Source organism: Festucalex cinctus, chromosome 7 (genome assembly GCF_051991245.1).
Source record: "Festucalex cinctus isolate MCC-2025b chromosome 7, RoL_Fcin_1.0, whole genome shotgun sequence".
Taxonomy (NCBI): Eukaryota; Metazoa; Chordata; class Actinopteri; order Syngnathiformes; family Syngnathidae; genus Festucalex; species Festucalex cinctus.
In genome coordinates this window covers 224,217-246,713 of record NC_135417.1, presented here as the reverse complement: position 1 = coordinate 246,713, position 22,497 = coordinate 224,217, and the positions used below count along the sequence as shown (strand labels likewise).

The following is a 22,497-nucleotide window of genomic DNA, read 5'->3' as shown; positions in this document are numbered from 1 at the left end:
TTATTTATTCAATATATTTTGTGTTTATATTCTTACGTTTTTACAATTTCAGTCCGTACATTTTATTTAAATTACATCTTTAATATTTTCTTTCCAATTTTTGACGTCAATTGGATAATCTCCAGCCAATCCTGTAGCGGGACGTGTCTGTTAGGTGACCCAGATATGATCTGGCAGCCCGATCACATCTTACACCGACACCGGGCGTCAAGAAAAAAAAGTTGAGACTCAAATTGTTGCCATTTCCAGGGGTCCTTCAAAGAAAAACTTTTCCTCAAGATTTTGTTCGATTTGGTCATTACTTGTGGGTCGAGTCAAGTTTGCCATATTAAAACAGGAAATGTGACTCCAATGCCATGACAAAATCTCAACTTCACAAATTAGTTATGCCAACTGATTTGTCTTTCAAATTAATTGGCAAAAATTGTAGGACAAGTTTTCTTCAAAGCAACCACAGGAAATGGCCCAAATACGCCTAAAATGGCGACTTTATGTGTCTTTTCAGGCATGGCTTCTTGTGGCTTTTTTGTGGGTCTATTCATGATAGACCTACTTCGCAAATTTCATGTCACTAGTTACGATTAGTGTTGAAGGCTGACTTTTCAAATCCTTTTATTATGATGCCACCAAGCCACCTTTTAAGAAAGTCCTCAAAATAACAATGTATTTGGCCTAAGAATAATAACAAAGCAATTCCAAAAGGGCTAAATAATAGAAATAGAATACAAATTTCCCGCAGGAGTGCGCGCTGTTGTGGCGTCCCGTGCAGCTTGAACAACACTTCAGAGTTCTCTCAGCAGTATCAGCGCAACACGACATCAAAGCGTGATTTTTACGAGGCTCATATTACACCGTGGACCGTCGTGGGGTTTCTCCCAACTAGTGGAAATGAAGAGCCAAGTAGGTATCTTGCAACAGCAACAAAAATGTCCTTAGAGCGTGGTTACATCAGCAGCATATTGTCATCCAAGATGAAAGGCTAAATGATCCATCGAAAACGAGTCGCCTGCTAAATGGGCTTCGCTCTATTGAGCGCATTGAGTAATGGATTTGACATGGCCACCTCCAGCGGCCCACAGTCAGCGTACAAGAAGACGGCGGCAGGGGAGAAGAACAAGGTAAATATAATTTTAAAAAAAAAGTCAGGCCGCTGGCTTTTTGGGGGGAAATTATCCTCCGCTTTTTATTTCTTCCTCATCAATCCCAGCAGGTTGTATTTCCATAAAGGCACGTAAATGACGCCCGCAGGCTACCAAGGATTCTTGCTCAGACGCAATTGGAGCTATTTGCGGTCTGGTTAATGGATCCGGAGCTCCTATCAGGTGTCCAGCGGTTGGTCGATAGTTTGACGAACTCGCTAGATTGATTAATTGATTGATCCTGGGTGAGTCATAGGATTGCGAAATTCCAGGAACAAATCAGGAATGGACAAAATTGGAGGTGGCTTTTTTATAACAGGGAACTTAAATATTGTTGGAAAAATATATTTTTGTGAGACAGCCAGATTTCATGAAAGCACATTCTAGTGCTGCAACGATTAATCCAATATTGCTAATAATTTAATTGCAAAAAAGTCAAAGTAAAATTCACTCTTACTCAATATACTGTTACCACGAGTGCTTGTGATACACAATTTATTTTTCACAAAAACTTTTCTGTATTTCTGACGCATATCTAAATGGTACTCGCTAGGGCTGCACGATATTGGAAAAACGTGATATGCGATATCATTGCTGAATATAGCGATATCGATATTATTGCGAGGGTTGGAACACCCATGTAACTAGGGGCGTGGAAACCAAATAAAAAGAGAGGGTGAGGAGGGAAATTTTTTCAGAGAGTGCAGTAGTTGGATTGTATCAGTCAATTCCTCTCCTCTTTCCGAGCTTTGAACTGAGTGTCTTCTCTCCTTTTTTTTGTCATGTTTAATAAATGTCAAACAGGTAAACCTGACAGTCTGACTGGTCAAATTCAGATAAAAGCGTAAAATTCCATATCAAACTTATTGCATGTCTTTGCGATATGCTTATTGCATAGACCAATATCGCGATATCGATATTTTATTGATATATTGTGCAGTCCCAGTACTTGCCCATCCCTCTTCAAGACATTCTCTTAAAGGACACACGTCGATATGCTGGTGCTCGTTTATAAAAAAAAGTCTTCTTTTGAAGCTTAATGAAGAGCGACGCCAATGAAAGGAAATCAAATAGATGTCAGAGAACATGAGCGCTCGTCACCCTCCCACATGTTGATTGGGGAGATGTTTCCATAAGCTCCACAAAACAAATAGCCCGTGTGAGTGTGGGCCATGACAGTATCTCCAATTGCACATTTCTTCTTCTTCTCTCTCCTCTCCTTTCAAGCATTACTCACACTGTGAAGCACTGCTCTTTTTTTTTTTCTTTTTTTTTTAAGCCAGTATTGACATTTTGGAAAGAAAAATGTTTTACAGCGATGCACTGGCCAAATGTGATATTCGTCCTATGCCAACCTCTCAGCTTTGGTATAAAATGTCTGACCACCAAAAATTGACTTGGAAGTTTTTTTTTAAGCCATTTTGGTTTGTAGTAGCCATTCAGTGGTAACTTTGGCCATGCAAATGTGTCCTAGAAATTTTGTCAGATTGCTACCAAATTTGAAGCACGTATACAGACAATGGACAACCTTAAATTGTGGAAAAAAATGAGTTTTCATGGGTGGCAAAGTTTGATGACTCATGTCGTTCATTGTTGACTTTTTTATTTTTATTTTATTTTTTTTAAATAAAGCCCCTGAGGCTCATTTCGCTTAGCAACATGAAATTTGGTAAAAATGTCTATCATGAGTAGACACAAAAAATTCTAAAGAAGCCATACTTTAAATTAAAAGACACAAGACATCCGCCATTATTGGCGGTCATTATTTTTTTCTTCTTCACTTATTAGCTTCAAAAATAAAAACCATCACATTTATTTCAACAGCCCATTCAAGTCATCATTTCATCCACGCCGGTTGCCATGGTGGCCGTGAGCGTGTTATTGTTGTTGTTGTTCCAGCCCTGCGCGCGAGCTAACAAACGCGAGCGAGCCGTTGGCTACGGCAAAACGACGAGAGTCCGTGGCGGCTCTCAGTGGTAGTTTTCCTCGTCCATCTGCCACGCGAGCAGAACCCTGCCAAGACACTCGCATGCACAAACGTACTTTAAAAGAAAAAAAAAACCACTCCATTCTCTTCGCTTTCTTCCGTTGCCATTGGTTACCTGCTCTTCACCTCGCATACGTCCAGCTAGTTTGTCCTGGATCGAACCTGAGAGAAGCAAAGTATCCTACTTAGTTTTGTTTTGTTGTTGTTTGTTTTAAAAAAAGGGGAAAGGAGAGATAGAGTTATAGATATATTTGATGCAACAAATTGAAATATTTCAATAGATAGATGATATATAGAGATCTTTCACTTGTAAGATGGATAAATCCATAAATCTATGTAGGTATAGATAGAAATCTTTTACTTTGTAAGATAGATATATAATCTTTCACTGTAATCATCTATCTTATCTATCTATCTATCTATCTAATCTGTGGCTAGCTAGCTAGCTAGATAGTCATCTACGTGTTTAGCTAGCTAGCTAGGTAGCTAGATAGCCATCTACGTGTTTAGCTAGCTAGCTAGGTAGCTAGATAGCCATCTACGTGTTTAGCTAGCTAGCTAGATAGCCATCTACGTGTTTAGCTAGCTAGCTAGGTAGCTATCTACGTATTTAGCTAACTAGATAGATAGCCATCTACGTATTTAGCTAACTAGATAGATAGCCATCTACGTATTTAGATGGATGGATGGATTGGATGGATTGGATGGATGGATGGCTATATAAATGATGTGAACTGCATTAAGTCCACTAACTTGTGACAACTGTCAGCTGCTTTTCCAGTCTCCGAATGACCTTCCTCTCTGTGTGATTACAGCAAATGAATGAGTTTTATGATGACGGTAATATGAATGTGAGACCTTGTAGCTGTTAGCCAAGCATCGATGGCGAGTAAAGACAGAGACGAGAGGATAAGATAAAGGAATCGAGAGCGGAAGCAACTCGGTGTGAGGTCCTCCTTTCACCCCCTTCTCCTCTGTCATCCTTCTATCCCTGCGCTGCTCTGACATGTTGCAGCATCTGTCATGCCTCCTTCTCACTCCTCCTCCGCCTCCACTTTCGCCCTCGTTCTCTCGTCGCTTCCTGCTGCCACAAATCAAATTATATCGGGGTCGTATCCACGGGCAACCGCTTCCCCTCCGCGTCGCAACCCCCACTCCCGCACCCTCACCCAACCCGTTTACCACCTCATCAGCACGGCGCTGCCATCATCTCACCCACCTCCGCTTCCCTCCCCCTCCCCCCAGCACTCATCTTTATCTCCATGCCCATCTACATATCACACGCACACACACACACACTGACATGTTGACATACTCATTTCCTCAAAAGTCATCTTAACTTAACCTCACCTGAAGCTCATCCCAAAGTACATTTGTGAATGCACACAGACACATTGTGATGGACAGTGTTGGGAATGGACCGAATAACTGATTCAACCAAAACTCATTTGAATGCTGTAATGACCATATACAGTCAGTCCATTGATCTGGAAAAGCAGCTACCCAAAAATGAAGCAGTTCTCAGGAACAATGCTGGATATTAACTAAATGTGAGTTTTGTGGTTTTAATGCTATATGTTGAAATACAGTTCAATCGTCCTTGGGCTAGAAAAGCACAAGTTCAACTGGTTATGTTTAAACAACATCTTCAAATTGAGACCAAACATCCATTTTCTCTCCCCGGTGTAATGTAACTCATTAGCATTACAAAGTTTCAGCTGTAAATGGGGAGCAGGTGTTTTAAATGAGGTGGTGTCACTCTCACACTCTCCTCCTGGTTAAAAAGTTCAATATGGTTCATCGTGGCACAAAAAGTCACTTTTGTTGACAACGTTGACAGTAGGCTGTACTGTTTAGTCATTTTGCGACAGTAAACACTTTTTTCTTTAACATTTTACAATAAACAATAGTGAGTGGTGCAATCACTTTTGTGAGAGATACAATAACCAAAGTCCAGTCAAGATGCAAATTGTTTCATGGCTCTGAAGTGAATAACCAAAATGTGTTCTTTTATTTGAACAGGTAGGCATCAGATGTATAAGTACACAAGGGTGGGATCGAGTTTGGTGCCCAACGCTAGTCATTATAGAAAGAGCTTCCGTTTCTGGATCAGGAAGAGGCTTAAGACGGAGCCTTGTGGAACACCGCAGCTGTTTGACTACTTGGGTGTCAAAATCAGTGGAAATGCATTTTCTTGTTTTGTCTAAACAAAGCCAAATCAGCATACCTCTGTCGGTTGTCTGAAATATTTTTTTCAAGCAAACCAGCACTCCTCGCTCACATCTATCACTTACAATCATCTTCTGAGCACTCACACAAATGTGTGTGTGTGTGTGTGAATGTAAGGGAAAGAGAGAGGGCGGGCATGGAAAAGAGCATGGCAGAGTGTGAAAGTGACGAGGATAGTCAACGTGACAGCAGACGAGAAGCATGTTTGGCCAGCCGGTCCTCAAGTCTGTTGCCTAAAAACAGCCGCCCTCCCCTCCCTTTAATGCAATCTGATGCAATGAATGGCGTAATGGAAACAGCCGAAGTGTGATTAAAAGTGTTGAAATTGTACTTCCCGTTAAATCGAGAGTAAACAAGACCTGTCGGGATCATCTGCAATCCCGCCTGAGCGCGTGTAGATAAAGCTTTACAGTATTCGGCCTGTCAATCAGGCCATTTGGCCCACATTGTAATATTGAGTCCGGACACGGATGGCCTGTCACACGGGGTTTCTATAGCGACCACTGCTGTACCAATGGCCAACATTTGATAGCATTTCGGAGTGACTGGTCTAAATTGTCCCTCTACCGCCACCAGAATTTCTGGAAAATTCTGCCCTTGACGCCAGTTGAACTTCACAACATGTCATTTGGTTGGTGTAGATGTTTTGCTTTGCTACCACATTTGTATTCAGAATGAGGCTACATTGCAAAACATTAGTTTTGCTCATTGTGTCTGGATGCATGAAGAGTTTGTTACTCTTGGTAGCGCCGTGTAGAAGTTTCCAAAAGTTCTGTAAATTCGTTTGGCATGTCTATCATTGGCAGAATTGCACAAATTCTCAACCTATGCCATTGAAAACACAGGAAGTTGGCTATTTTAACATAAAATGAATTTAAAAAAATAGATTGACCTGTGCTTTCTCAATTTTTTTTCAAAATTTTCATTTTTGAAAATTCACCCCAAAGGTTTGTTGAACATAAAAAGGCTATTATGTATATGTATTTTTTTTAATCAAAATTAATTGCACAACTTTAAAGGTTAACTCACAATTAATTGCAAATTTTAGATCTGTGATAAATGTACAAAAAAATGTACAATTTTTTTCCTTAGTTTTCATACTCTTGTTAACATAAAGCGGGGGGGAAAAAAACATTAAACATTAGCAATATGGCTGCATATTTTAGTCATTGATAGAGTAATTTATTTTCATAGTAATTCGTGAAATTGAGTTGAAATTAAAAAAAAATTGTACTGTAAAAGTATACAGTACTGTAAAAAAAAAACTAGTGTGATATTGATTTGTGTTGAGGTCATGTTTCTGCCACTAGATGGCATAATTGCATTTGTAAAATGGTGACAGCTCAGTGCATTTTTCTTTTCATATTAAGAGTTATCGAATCTTTAACATGAAGTAACTTGTTAATTCTGCACATTTTTACAATTGTAAAATACAACTTGAGTACAAATATATGCATTATTATTACATTTATTACAGCTAAATTTTGACGTGGACGTCTATGCTGTGTTGCAACTGGAATTCCCCCAGTACAGACTTTCCAAATAAGGGGCGGTCATTAATCACATGTTAAAAAAATAAATAAAAATAACGGCGTTAAAGGAACTTTAAAGTAACTCAAAATTAAACCCACTAATTTTGACATCCCTAAACATAATATAATGAAATTTAGTAGGCATGTGTAGACCCACAAAAAAGTCTCAAAAAGCCAAGTCTGAAAACACAAAGGAAATCTGCTTATATTGGTTTAAACCAGCCAAATATCTTGTGTAGATGAAATGGAAATCCTCAGCGCACCTCTCAACTTTCCATGTTGTCCTCCCGTCGCACAAGGTGACCTTCACCAAGAGAAAGTTCGGCCTGATGAAGAAGGCGTACGAACTGAGCGTGCTGTGCGACTGCGAGATTGCCCTCATCATCTTCAACCACTCCAACAAGCTGTTCCAGTACGCCAGCACCGACATGGACAAGGTGCTGCTCAAGTACACCGAATACAACGAGCCGCACGAGAGCCGGACCAACGCGGACATCATCGAGGTAACGTGTCGAGAGAGAGACCGCACATTTGATTCAGACAAAACAAAACAACAAACGATGACGCTTTACTGTCATTAGGCTGGTGCAGACTGTGAGATACAGTTGGACATGAAAATGTCTTCTTTTTTTTTTTAAATACTTCAAAAACCCATAACAAACCATTGCTTAAGCATCGACAACATAGCAGCGGTGCGAATGATGAACCACGATATAGTGGGAAGTTCAATATATTTTACTTAGAAAAACCAAGATTTCTTCCTGACACGTTTAATACAATGTTCCAATGTAATTTTCAACCAGTTTATCAATTTATAATATTATTTTTGTCAATTTCAGATTTTATGTTCAGATCTATTTTTTTCTGTTATGAATTATTATTATTTTTTTTTTTTTTAGCTTTTGATTGACAGACATGTCTCATTTGCACCACCTTTCAAGGAGTGTCGGTGCTCTGTGTTCTATAAGTAATATTTTAATCATTAGTGGGCAAAATTTCACCCAGTAAACAATTTTTTATTTAAAAAACTATACACATGTATATATAAACTACAACAATAATACAGAATTTGATAGACATGCAAATAGAAAAGTGTATCAAAGGCACAAGTCTTTGTTTATCAACAATAATATTATTTTCTAATTCAATTTAAACAGCTAAAACTCTTGACCGACATTGGCACACTCAGTTCCTCAAGTGGTGAGTCACTTAAGCAGGCGTGCCCGATATGAAAAATGTTTTTCATCACATTTTGTTTTGGTTGAGTCGGCACGTGTCGACTGGACTTGTCTCCATGACAACGATAACACAATCAGTCAAGTCGTTCAATGTGAGGGAAAATATTTTCATCTCTATGATTTAGGTGCCTTAAGCATGTATTACTTTTGTGTTCATTAATATATTTCTCAGTCGAGTGGTTCAGTTCAAGTTGCTTATGTGTAGTGTACCAGATTATAAATCTTATTTGGCTGTATGTATCAATGACAAAATGAGTAGTGACACACAAGTACACTTATAAGTGCTTTGTTAGCATTGGCCAAGTTGTGGTTCCAGAATGTATTTAATTTGTGTATTATGTGATGTTATTTTGCGAAAATTACCAATTGCTTTTAGCTACTTTTGCTACAGAAAGACGTGCACTCTGTCTTTCAGAATAAGAGCAGGAAAAAGGAAATGCTACGGTGACTGTGTAAACGTTGCTAGCTTAAAAGTATCATTAATGGGTATTTCCTTTTCTTTTCTTCTTTTCCGCTTACCCTAACCTTACCTTTGATCATAATAATTAGAATTATTATTTGGCCTGTTTGGGTTACCTGCGCGGTCTATATTTAGTTATTCTTTTGAACGTAGAAAACCACACTAACACACATCGGCACAAGTGTGAAGCCGCAGTTTTGTGTTATGTGTTTGTTTACAATTTTTTTTTAAATAACAAGGACAATTTGTTTTGAAATTGAAAATTATTTGTGGCCCTTTAAGATATGTATATTTATTTATTTTATTTAGCTTTTTTTTTGTGTTTTTTTGTTTTTCTGTTTGATTATTATACAACTACAATGGCCATAATTGCTTTAAATGTTCCAGTTTCTACGTCATGGACAATTATCGTTCGGGTGCAGTCAAACCAGCTGAGTGAAAGTTGACTTTCATTTTTTGTTTTGTATGTGTTATGATGGGAACCCAATGCAAGTAAAGGCGTGTCATCTGGGAAGATTTTGGCAAGCATCTGTGGGGATTTTTTTTCCTTTATGTTTGCCGCAGGAATGAAAATGGAAAACGTCATACGGTATGATTATATGAAACTGTAATGGTGACAATTGTCAGATTAGCAGATTAGGGAAGGAAACAAATACCCTTACTAGGGCTGTGCAATTTATCAAAATTAAATTACAATTTAAATTATTACACTCCACAATTACACAATCAGCATGATTGTAAAAAAATAAAATAAAAAATATTATGATATTAATACTAATTTTTGAGTTACATTTGGACCTTTTAAAAAAAAAAAATGAAATAACTAATTTAATAAATTTTGTTTCTTCCAAAAGAACTTGCATAATTAGTGTTTCAAAGAATTTTGTCTCAATAGTTTATTGTTTTTTTACGTTTAAACTAGGGATGTCCCGATCACGTTATTTTCAGCTGATCGGTATCGGGAGAAAATGATCGGGGATTTCATTTTTGGCAATTTTGTTTTTATTATTATTATTATTATTATTATTATTATTATTATTATTATAGCGGCTACAAAGCAACAAAATCATCCAGAGGTAACCGTATTGCCAAAGAAAACGTTTTATTTATTGTTCTGTGCACTTCTGATGGAAACCCCCGAAATTATTGGATGGTTTTGTTCAAATGGGAAGAAAAAAAAAATTGGAGGCACTTTTTTTTTCTCCCTCCTTAAATACTTTGCCGAGGAATCGGATCGGGACTCAGTATCGGCAGATCCTCAAAATCAGGTGACTCGGTTTGGACTTGGACACAAAAAAATGTGATTGGGACATCCCTAGTTTAAACATTTTCTTGTTTTTTTTTCTGTTTTTTTTTTTTGCTTTTGTTTTTTTTGTTTTTTGTTTTTTACCAAAAAACTAATCATCCTACTGCACAGTGCACATGCTGCACTCCAACTTCAAGTTTTTACCAGCATAAATAAATAAATAAATAGATAAATAAATAAATAAACATTATTATAAATTCAATTTGTGTTTCTATTTTTTTAAATTGGTTAATTTTTAAATACTTAAACATTTCCTTGTTTTATACCAAAAAAATAATCATTTGAATGATCATGATTTCAATTATTGCAAAAAACAAAAAATTGGATTATTATTGTGTCCATAATGGAGCAGCCCTCCCCTTAAAACACCTGCAGGATCCTCTTTAGAGACATCCCATAATTAGTGTTGTTCTGACACCGTTTTTTGGCCCCGATACCAATTCCGATACCCAGCTTTGCAGTATCGGCCGATACCGATACCATACTGATACCTAAGTTTTTTTTTTCCCTCAACATAAACCTCAACATAAAAAAGCTGTCCTGCCATTGGTTCAGAGCATTCAAGGGCCAATAGGATATCTTAGATTGGCATGCAGTGAACATGTCACATATCAGTGAATGTAAGATGCTGCATCCAAAATCCTATATTAGCGTTGGAATTAATGGTATCGGCATGTTACTTGTGAGTAGTCACCGATGCCGATACCACTGTTTTAATGCAGTATCGGCACCTCTGCCGATACAAGTATCGGTATCGGAACAACACTACCCATAATACAGTAGAGCCTTATTTGCTGACTCAGGTGCCACAAGATGGGCCCATAGTTTACAGGAGAGGAGTGGGGTTGGAATTGGAGAAGTGTCAGTAAAACAGGCCAACATCCAGTTGTCAGAGAGCGAGGCCTGACAAAAGACTATTTTTATATAATTGTCCATAAATGTCTCAATTAGTGCGAACTAAGGCGTGTAGTCCAAAATCTTATTGATCCATTAATTGATTGCTCCAAATCTGGACTTTTTATTTTTTCTCATCCAATCTACGTCTTTTCCATCTTTCTGTCCCAGAGTGTCAGCAGTAAAGCTTTCTGTAGGCTGCAGCTGCAGATGGCTCTTAAATGCGTGTGTGCGTGCGCGCGTGCGTGTGTCGCAGGGCGTTGGGCAGCTCCGGGCCACATCAGCTCAAGCTCCACTGGTCCTGTTTGTGTGCATACACGTGTGTGTGTTTGTTTTTCCCAACGTGTGTACGTGTCGCGCTGTCTCTTTCTTCCTCTTTATGCTTGCGTTCATTTGTGCGTGTGTGTGTGTGTGTGTTTTGCACGCTCCTCCGTGGCCCCAGAGAGCGTCTCATACAATATTCAAGCTTGGTGTGCGTCTCGCTTGTGTGTTTGTGTGCATCCTTTTACACGGGAGCATCCCTCCCCAGTGCGAAGCTATGCTACATTATGCTATGCCGCTGCTGCGACCCCCCACGCACGCACGACGCGTTCAGTGACTTTGTCCTCGGTTGTCCCCCTCCAGATGCCCACCTCTTCGTTAAGCGGGTGTTAGTCGTCTGGTCGCGGTTGGTTAATCCTCAGAGTTCGTACTCGTCTCCTGTCCTCACGTGACGCCGCTTTTGAATGTCATTTCCCCGTTTTACGGCCAATCGGTGGTTGCCGCTCAACTGGATTTGGAAACCAGTTTTGACCAATCGGAAATCCTGGAAATTGTGATTAAGACTTCATTGTTTTTTCAGGCGGTACCAGGAACATGTAAAAACAATGAAACAATCTCTTTTGTGCTTTTTTTTTTATTGTACATAAAAACAATACAAGACTGCAACATATGCGGAAATAACAATATAGAGACAAGCAATACATGACAGACGAGACATGACAATAAAATGTTTCATAAAAAGTGTCAACACGTGACAAAAAGACACCATGTGATAGAATTAGATCATTGTAACTTAGAATTTAATTTTATTTAACTTACATTTTAACAGTATTGAACAAGTCAATAAATGAGTATCAAAAGTCATCACATTCTAACCCATCGGTGTCAAACATACGGCCCGCGGGCCAGATCAGGCCCGCAAAGGGGTTTAATCCGGTCCACGAGATGACTTTGTAAAGTAAAAAAAAAAAAAAAATTGTAATGTTTGACCAATTAATCAGCCAGCCACAATCAAATATATAAATTTGTAATTTCACAGTGAGTGAGAGTGAATGAGATGATAACTTGTACACGGAATCGCCGTGGACGCAAGTTATGGTTTGTTTAAAAAAATAAAATAAAATTTAAAAAAAAAAGAAGGTTTTTTTTGTTTTTTTTTAAATCATAGACCAATATAAACGTGTTAAATACGACACAAATTCAATAACTGGTAACATAAATACATATGACAGGGATTAACGTCCTTATAACTTCATTAACTGTGCCACACAATGCATTCTGGGAACAATATAGATGCAAAACAGGTAGATTTAACACCTGCAGAACTCGTACAGGCAAAGTGTTGCCGCGTTTCAATTGCATTCGTGTCATTATTTTAAACAATAGATTACAGTTGAGCTACGTAATGTAGTGCTGGCCCAAAAATCTCAAAAATCTGCGTATAATTGACGGCAATTGTTCTTAAGTTATATACCATGATTTTACCGATTCGGCCCACTTAGTAATATATTGTCCTCCATGCGGCCCCTGAGCTAATATGAGTTTGACAGCCCTGTTCTAACCATTTGTAACAAAACCACTTTAAGCTGCATTTGGAACAATTTCCCAAAAATATCTTTACAATAGCCTTTTTATTTGACCATTTATGACTGAAACTTTTTTTTTTTTAACAACACCTAGCTGGTCATAATGGGAACTCCTGCAAGCCTCTGACAAATAGTTTTTAAACAAGATTCGGATTTGAATTTCCCACCCTCAGTCTGCGGAAGTGACATCATGCATGCGTATGTCAAGTCAAGCCAAGTCAAGTCAGGAATGCAGTTTCATTTTTGAGCCACAGGTGGCAGTAGCGATTCAAAATTCATTTTTCTGCGTTCAATTTTAACTTGACATGTCTGTACATTAAAATTGTATTTAAAAAAAACAACTTATTTTTCATTTAACTCGTTCAACTGGAATCCAACCATTTACTGCCAACGACGAGTATAGTCGTCATATACGTTTTTCAAAGGGTAGCTGTGAAATTCAAGCTTTTTCATACGTGTATTGACAAACAGATGCTAGTAGATGGCTCGTTGCTTAGTTGTGTATCTGAAAATAAATGATTAAGTCTTGTTTTTGTACTTTCACAGTTTGAGGTGTCACAAAACAAACAATATTAGCTTCAAAGGCATTGTTTTGCTTGACGTGTTTTTTTTTTGTTTTTTTTCACAAAAAGCTATGAGCACTGGCTTGTGGCGGCGTGACACATGACAACAAACAGCAGTTCAAAAAGGAGCTTCACGCTGTTTATGCCACTCACACTTGAAGTTTACTGTCAAAACTAAAACGAAGAATTGCGTGCTAATGTATTTAAAACCACCATGCTACTTTTGACATAGGAATCTCCACTAGCTTAATGCTAACATAAATTGAAAAATGCCACAGATGGGCTAAAGAATAGCTCACAGGCATACATTTTTTATCCTCCATGAAGAACGACTAACTAAGTGACTCACTAAGCAGCAGTAGTTGTGAAACTCTTCTTTGTGTGTAATGCATGTCTGTATTATACTGCCCCCAGGTGGCGAAGGTGCATACACTTTACACACAAATAAATGGTATTTCCATTCGAGTGAGAAAAGATGATTTGAAATTTGAGTATTTTGGGTTACGAGCCATCAATTAAACTTGTAAATCAAGGTGAAACTGAACCCGAACCGTCCCAAAGTTGTCAAAATTCTTCTGACTCTGCAACGAGGTCCTCATCTTCAAAAAAAAAAAAAAGACAAATTGACAGGAAGTGCCGAGCCTCGGAGCTTAACATCGATAAAGCTTAAGCGAGAGCGGAGATGAGATGTTACATTCGCCGGGCAGCTGCCATTGGAAGCTTTTTTTTTTTTTTTTTTCAAGTCACTGTGTCAGCCCGGCCCGGCCCGACCCGGTTGGGACGGCGTGACTTAATTATACGATTTACATTGGGCTTAATCTACGGCCAGAGGACGCCGGCGAGGATAATTGGCCGGTCACCAAATGCACTCGCTCGCTTTCTCGCTCAGTGCCTCCGTGAGCCTCTCTGCGAGTGCTTTTGACTATAAATTATGAAGTGTGGATGTAGTCACGCAGGCTCGCCGCGCGCACGCAGTTACACATGAACACACTCTGCTTAGTGCGGGTCATAGTGCATACGACCATCTCACTCTACTGTATGCTTAGAAGCACTTTGGCGTGCGTGCGTGCGTGCATGTGTCAGTATTCGTCACACGGCTCGACATTCCTTCACTCCAGTGAGAGGTAGCGCATATGGGCACACTGCCTCTGAACGCGGTGCGCGCGTGTGTGTGCATGTGCGTGCGTGTGTGGGCGGGCTGCCTCCGCTGCCACAACGTGTTAATCCGCTCGGCTGCAGATCCCAATCAGGGCGAGAGAAGGAGGAGAAAAGAGCGGCGGAAGGCAAGGCGAGCGAGCACAATGCGGAAAGGCCTCCGATGAATAGACGAGCGAGGAGAAAAGGAAGGGAGGCAGATGGATGGATGGAGGAAGATGAAGATGGGAGGGTGGCGGTGGGGTTGGCGGGGATTAAGAAAGGTGGTGGCGAGGAGGGGTAGACAATTAATCGAATTCATATCGACGTTGCAATGTAGTAGAATGCAATGTTCAAATTGCAAAGGCTGCAATTTGGAAAACAAACCCCCTTTCACTCACGGCTATTTTACTGGATTTTGACTGAGTTTGCAGGGCCCACAGAATATTGTGTTCTATTGCTATAAAAACAAGGAACCTATGAAAAGAAAGATTAAAGTCTCGTCTTTAATCAGGAAGGAAAAATTATATTTCTATCTTTTTCCGTTTTTCAGCAATTAGCATTAGAATATAGCTAGGTTTCATCAATATTCACATTCCTCACATTTTTTTTTGTCCCCAAGAATTAACATTGCATCATCAAAGAGAAGAAGCAATTTTCAACTATTTAGATTGGTCAATGTTTCCTCTTTTTCCGCTGGAGTTAGATTCCAAAAAATACCCGCAATAAATGAAATCCGCGAAGTATTTAGCTTTATGTTTTACATTTATTATAAATGTTTTAAGGCTTTATAACCCCCCCAGCACACAGTTTATACACTTTTCCCATTGAGGCATTTACATTTTCTCACATTTCTCTCATTTAAACATTCACAATTTTCGAACCTTCATAGATTTTATAAAATAGGTACATTACTCTGGAAAAAAAATGAATGCAAAGTTGCACTAAAAAAATCTGCGAGACCGTGAAAAGTGAACCGCGTTATAGTGAGGGATCGCTGTAATTTCGAAAAATGGCATCCACACTTGTGGACTGACCAAAAGTATAAATTTTTGAAAAAATGTGAAATTTACCAAACTTACGTTTTGGCCTGATGCCAGCTTCACGGATAGTTTGACTATCAAAATCAGTGTCCTCAGTCTTGCTCAACAGTGCGTCGCCTCGGCGACAGTTTGATGAAATACAAAGCTTTGACCACCTGTGGTGGTATGTTCAAAGCAAAAAGGAGCAAATGAAACTGATCGGTTGATCAAAAACGGGCAATGCACCAAACTTGTTTTGTGATTAAAGTGGAAAGAATGAGAACGTGAGCAGAGTCAACACAGTACTGCCAACACATGTAGCATTAGCGGTTTAGCCGCTACTAGCTAGCGGTGTAACCACCCGACCGAATGATGGTACAAATTTGACCAAAAAAAAGTTCATGTTTTTCATCTTGTTTTAAAAATGTACTCCATAGCTATGTTAATAAAAGTTTTACCTACTCTCTAGTTTCTTATAGCGTTGTGAAAATCAATATAGGACAATTTTGCCTTATCGTGCAGCCATTTTCTTTTCAACAGTCAAACTGTTGAACAACAGCTTTTGTGTTGTGTGTGTGCAAGCTCTCCATTTGCCGACACGGTGTGGTGACATCCTCAAAGAAGACACGCGCCGTTCATGAGCTCTCATTGTGGCCTCGCGCTGTTGGTGCCCATTTTATGAACCATCCATGACACGCACGCGTGTGCAGTGTTTGTGTTTTGTATGACGTGCGGGTGGCAGAACACGTGGCGGCGGTTTGTTGAATGAATGTGTGCGTGTCTGTTGCCCCAAATGTATGTCGTATGTTAGTTGGTGTTTTTTGATTTTCATTTTCCTCTTTTTAATAACCTTGTGCCTTCATGTTTGACTTAACAAAAAAACAAACAAAAACAAAAAAAAGTTGCCTGGGATTTAAATTGACTAACTGGGATCTTCGGATGGAACCAAAGCAATAACAAATGCCGTTATTATTGTTTTTACAATATAGAATTTTATTATTGATGTTGTATCCTCCATTTCCTAAAAAGAACACAACCAATTGATGTTATACATTCCTGAAAAGAAAAGATGTACTTTTTTTCATTCACAATCCGGCTAATTGATTTCCAAAGCGGGAGATTTCCCGGCCGGTCACGGTGCCTCCCGTCGGCCACAAAGCTTCTTAGCTTAGCGTCAAATCGCGTTGAGTCGGAATCCTCCGTGTGCGCCTGTCTGCTCGCGTTTGACGCCGCAGCTTTCGCACCAATCAGCAGCTGCGTTGATGAGGTGCCAGTCGGTGTTGGCTTGCTGGAGTTCAGGTCCAAAGCGTCAGTGTCAGCTGACATCAGCGCTCTTTGGATAGATGATGATTCTGGTTGGTGTCATTGAGAAGCTTTCTTTATTCCGAGTTGCCGAGTGCACCTGCGAGTGCAAATTGAGTTGTCCGTCCAAGGTTACTCCAGGTCGGAGTCGTGTGTTTTCTCCTCCTTGAGGCCAAAATGTTTTCCATTTCCTGCTCGGGTTCCAGTGTAGGAGTGAGGCAGCGCAAGTCTGGCAGCACACGTGCAAGTGTTTAGTGGTTATTTTATTTATTTATTTATTTATTTATTTGGCATTTAGACTGCACAGTCAAAGGTTCTGCGTTTCAATCTGGACTCGGATCTTGGATGTGCGACTTGATATTAGGGATGTAACAATATTAAACTGTCACAATATGTCGTTGTCGTCATATCACAATATTAAAAGAACCATATCGCTTAAAAAAGTCAAGTTGATTTGCATTTGTGCAGTTTTAGCACCCTCTGGTGGCTACTTTTTTTAGTGCAGTTTAATTTTCATACGGCATGTTTTGGCCCTTCTATGTTTAAAATCCGCACTTTTTTTTTTTTACAATATTGTGACTTTTTTTTGTATCGCCAACCTCCCCACAATATTGTGATAATTATCATTCATATCGTGATATCGTTTCGTTTCTGTGTGTACTCGAGCCTCATTTTTTTTCATCATGCCATTGTTCACATTAACGGTCATCTGGTGTAATTTTCACATAATATTTGCGAGCCAACTATATATGCATTCCAAAAATACATCTTTCTTTTGGCTAGTTTGCTAGCGTGACTGCTCTAGAGCACCTCATTGTCCACTGTGAGTGCGCATGTCATGCAGAAAAAGATAGAGCAAGGAGATGGGACAAAAAAAAAAAGTCTGACTTTACAGCCAGTGCAGGGGCTTTAGAGTGCCTCATTGTTGCAGTTTGGAAAAACCTCACTAGAGGTTTTAAGTGGGTATATTTTCACAGCTCTAATATGTTGGGCTGTTTAGACATAAGGAAGACGTTAGACATTGTGGAATTTGATTGAAAGGTGACAGTTGGGTGGAGCGTGATATCAGCACAGTCCGTTTGTGAGCTGAGACATTAGCTTGATTTTTCACGATTTTTAGATATTTAGCATTTTTTTTTTGTCATAAAGACTCTTTTAGAAGAAATATTGTATTTTCACTTTACATTGGTTTTAAATGGATACTTGACTCACTGAGCCAGTTTCAGAAGTATAAAATTAATATTTTATCCAGAATGAATTTGATAAATTCATTACAGTATTTTTCTTGTACAATTAACACCTCTAAAAAATAATTATTCTACTTGCTGTCGACAATCAATCATGGCAGACCAAACCCAGAAAACAGGTGAGCCATGATTGGTCGTTACCTACTCCCTCAGCACAGGTGATGTGTCATCTTCAGTCAACAGCAAGTGGAAAAAATTAGTTTTTAAAGGTAGAAATTGTTCGTGAAAAATGATGACATGATGAATCACATTCATTCTGGACAAAATATTAACTTTTTACTGCTGAAAATGGCTCAATGAGTCAAATATCCCTTTAAATATAATTTACATCAAATGAGGAATTTTAAGTTGAATATATTTCATAATTCACAATGATTTGAAACAAAGATTTTACATTTACCGTACAATCCATATAGAAATAGAGGCCACTGAAGCTGACTGATTTTTGTTTTCCAAGGTTTCTGATTGTTTTTTTTTTGTTTGTTTTTTTAATGGACCTGACCCGAGTCTATGACAATATGCGGAAGTGTTGTCGGCTCAAGAGATGCCACGCCTTTTTTTAAAATTTTTTATTCTTTTGATGACACGTGAATATGTATGCAAATGTGCCCCCCCTCAGACGTTGCGAAAGAAATCCTTTAACGGCTGCAACAGCCCCGAGCCCGACGGCGACGACTCCATCGACCAAAGCCCGCTAAACGACGACAAGTACCGCAACAAGACGGACGACCTGGACACCCTCTTCAAGCGCTACGGCGTGAGTACACTCGCACCCGTGTCAGCGTCTCTAACCCCTCTCCTCCTCCTCCTCTTCCTCCTCCTCCTCTTCTATCCTCCTCTTCTTCCTATCCTCTTCTATTTGGGCTACCAAGGCTCTGAACAAGAAAGAGCACCGGGACTCTGAGAGCCCGGACCCCGAGGAGCCTTTCTCGCTCACGCCGCGCACTGAGGAGAAGTACAAAAAAATTGACGAGGAGTTTGATAAAATGATGCGCAACTATAGGCTGTCAGTGAGTACCGCCACGCCTCCTCTGTGTACTCCCCCCTCCCCCTTTCTGACCCCCACCCCACCCCCCACCTTTCGCCTCCTCGGGCTGCTGATGGCGGCGGCTGACTTCTACTCACAGAGCACTCGCATTCACCATCCTCACGCCTCCTCCTCCTCGTCCACGTAACAATCACCTATGGGAAGCCGTTTGAGCATTCATTCCATATTCTCAATATGCGTCGTGAAGTCCATGTACTAGTATGAGTTTGTTTCAACTAGGGCCCCTGGTAGAACAGCTTAGTCTTACTAATGCTGCACTGGTAACACTACTCGGTTTATTAAAGAGGGTAAATGGTGTACTAGTACATGGAACTTAAGATGGATTTCAAGGATGCACTACTAGCCTCCTGGACTCGGTTAGTAGCAGTAGTAACATGAGTAGTTTTGCTTTACCAGTAACTAGGAATCGACCAATATGGACTTTTTTTTTTTTTTTTTTTTTTTTTAAGGCTGATTCCTGAGGCTGCGTAAAATTGCGATTAATCCAATTAATCAACAGATTTATTTTTTTAAAAATCATAAAATAAGTAAGATGAATTTCAATGAAACTGTCCTATCTTGTAATGTGCTAAAATAAAAAAAATGATTCAAAATTAATAACAAAAAAATCTCTGTTATAGTCTGTTATAGCCAATCGCCCACTAGTACGTAGTTCTGCCTCACATATACTGTAGTTGTCCTACTATTGTGCCAGTTTTCTTACTAGTGTTATTTGATAAAGGACCATGCACTAGTATGCTCTTTGTCCTCGCCAGTAGGATAACTTTTCCATACCAGTGGGACAACTACTAGTGAGGCAAAACTCTGTTTCACTCATACTCAAATGTCACTAGTAACCACTAGTACTACTAGTGAAATTTTGTAATTCTACTAGTTGAAATCTTTGGATTTCAGCTTCATTAGTACTACTAGTAACATGCGGATAACAATTAGTGCATAATTTTGCCTCACTATTAACATTTAGTTATCCGAGTATGCCAAACTTATCTTACAAGTGTGCTGTCCTTGATTGGCAAAACTACTAGTAGACATTTTGTTGCTTTGAGTAGGCTCTGTGAGGCTCCTAGTGCATCTTTGTTATCAGACTTAAGGTCCATGTACGAGTACAATCGTTGTCCTCACTTGTAAGACATTTCAGCGCCTTAATAGAACAACTGCAGATCACTAGTAATGTTGTTTCCACTACTCCCTTCCACTTCTTCATAACATTTTTTGCAAATTAGTAGGACAACTTCTAGTAAAACAGCTACATTAAAAACTGTGCACTAGTTGACACTGCGCCACTACTAGTAATACTAGTGAAGCGGTACCTGTTTATTAGAATTTTACAATGTCACTAGTAGTACTAGTAGCAAACAGTTGTCAACTAGTGCAGAGTTTTGCCTCGCTAGTAACATGTAGCTGTCCAACTATTATGCCAAATTTGTCCTTGAATCGAATAAACGCTCAAAGGGCTTTCCATACTCACCAGCACATCAGCTAATGCTAATGGTGTGTGTGTGAGAGACGGAGACCTCCCCCAAGGCAGGACAGGCCGACAGACATTATGAATTCAGGTGGGAATTCCAGTGGACCTCGATAAGCCAAAAAATGTGACTACTGGATAAAGTTGTTAGAGAGTATTGCAGTATTTGTTGCGTTCATTTAGGCCTTTCTTTTATTAAATTGGTTCATTAAAACCAATTTATTTATTTGTACTTATTTTTATAAGTTACTTATTGTAAATAATAAAATACAGACATATTACCGTAGCAAAAAATATACAATTTTAATTTCTTTTTATTTCATCAAATACTTGGTAATTAAATCATAAACAAATTAAATGTAAACAAGGTGGGAAAAAAATGCACATGAATTACTTTATTTAAAAAACCTTTTTTATATACAAACAAAAAATTACTTCTTATTTTAAAATATTATTTCATTTTATTTGTTCAATGTTGAAATAAAATTATTTATTAATTAATTTATTTATTTATTTAATTAATCTGGTTCCATTGCGTTAATACAATTATTTCTGCTTATTATCTTTGTCAATTTTGGTGGTTATCATCTCACACTTTATTCTTGTGGCAATTTAATAGTTTCCTATTTAAAAAAAAAAAAAAAAAAAAGCAAAAAAACAAAACCTGCTCAAACAGAAGAGAGAAGTTCTTGAAATTTGAGCTTACTTAGTTTTGCTTTTACTGGAAAAATGGAAGCTATAAAGTGTTCTTTGCTGCAGCTTGCATGTCAGCCATGTTTGTGGAGTGTTTTGCCACATTTTTTATTTTTTATTTTTTTTGGCATGTGCACGAAGTTCATATTGCCATAACAAATTCTGTTATTATTTGTTTTTATTATAAGGTATTTTTAATGAGTAGAATACTTAATAAAACAAATATAAGCAATGTGAAATATATATATTTAATAAACAATTAAGAAATATATTAGTTAAAAAAGGATAATAAAAATATAAATAAAATAATATATACAGTACACATTTTTTTGAATAATTAAAACAAGGTGTTTTATTCATCCTAAAGTAATGTTCAATTCTCAAAAGTAATAAATCCTGACAATCCATACTTGAGCTTATGCAGGCATATTCATAATAGTGAGGCAAATCATCATGTGTGCTATAAAAATAATCATGCGGTGTGCCAAAGGTACGTTAACGACATCCTGGGCTGTCACTGACGTCGTCATGGCAACCACAGGGAGAAAAACATACTTTTTTGGGGGGTAATAAGTAAACTCAATCTAAAACCTCAGGTTCACACCCTCATACTGTGAAGAGGTGACTCTTATTCATAGAGGTGGCGTGCAGTCGCCATGGAAACGTCCCTGACTGGACACGACGCTCCGGTCGTGAACCATCTCCGGCTCGGGTTCCGCCTCGCGCCGCGATTGATGTCTTTTCCCCTGGCGCTCGATCTCGCCATTAACGTCACCTTAACGAGCGCCGTTCGATTTTACGAGCTGGCTAACTGCCGGGCTCACGATTGGGTGCCGGGGAACGCGCACGGTCACCCTGAGCGCTTTTATGATCTTACGCCTGAGACTGAGACGAACACGACCGTGATTCCATGAGCTTGATGCTATCTCCAAAGCAAGGAAATTTTCAGGTCCACTTAAACCACTAGCTCCGTTTTGGTACCTTGGTACCTAAGCTAGCTTTGATGGGCAGTGTGAAAGGGGGCTACACAGAATATTTTTTGGAGCTGTGTGCACTTGGTACCACATTAAACCACACAGGGAATACGGTCCAGACCCAGACGCGATCAAAAATTTGAGATAGTGTACTAATGAAACCTTTGAAACCGTTTCATGTTTCAAATGAAGCAAAATTTCCTTTCATCTCGTGTGCCTTCACCTTCCTCACAGTCAAAGTGGGTCCCAGGCTGTACAAGCCGAGCACAGAGCCCAGAACTCGGGCGCTTTGGCCCACATTCTTTATATAGAAGTCCTGCTTTCACTGAGAAGTGGGTCACCTTGCAGGACAACCCAAAATGGTTCTCGACATCCATTTCCAAAACACTTATAAAACATTTTCTTCGTGTGTGGACG

At 39.0% G+C, this 22,497-nt stretch overlaps 1 protein-coding gene across 4 annotated transcripts in view; it reads left to right on the top strand.

The window, feature by feature from the left end:
- The window catches only part of mef2d (myocyte enhancer factor 2d), an 85,136-nt gene that overhangs the window by 43,153 nt on the left and 19,486 nt on the right, over positions 1 to 22,497 (top strand). For all 4 annotated transcript variants that reach the window (XM_077526421.1, XM_077526419.1, XM_077526420.1 and 1 more), the window contains exons 3-4: positions 7,187 to 7,390; positions 18,520 to 18,657. In XM_077526421.1, the coding sequence (XP_077382547.1) occupies positions 7,187 to 7,390; positions 18,520 to 18,657 (342 nt within the window). The remainder of the gene's footprint in view (positions 1 to 7,186; positions 7,391 to 18,519; positions 18,658 to 22,497) is intronic.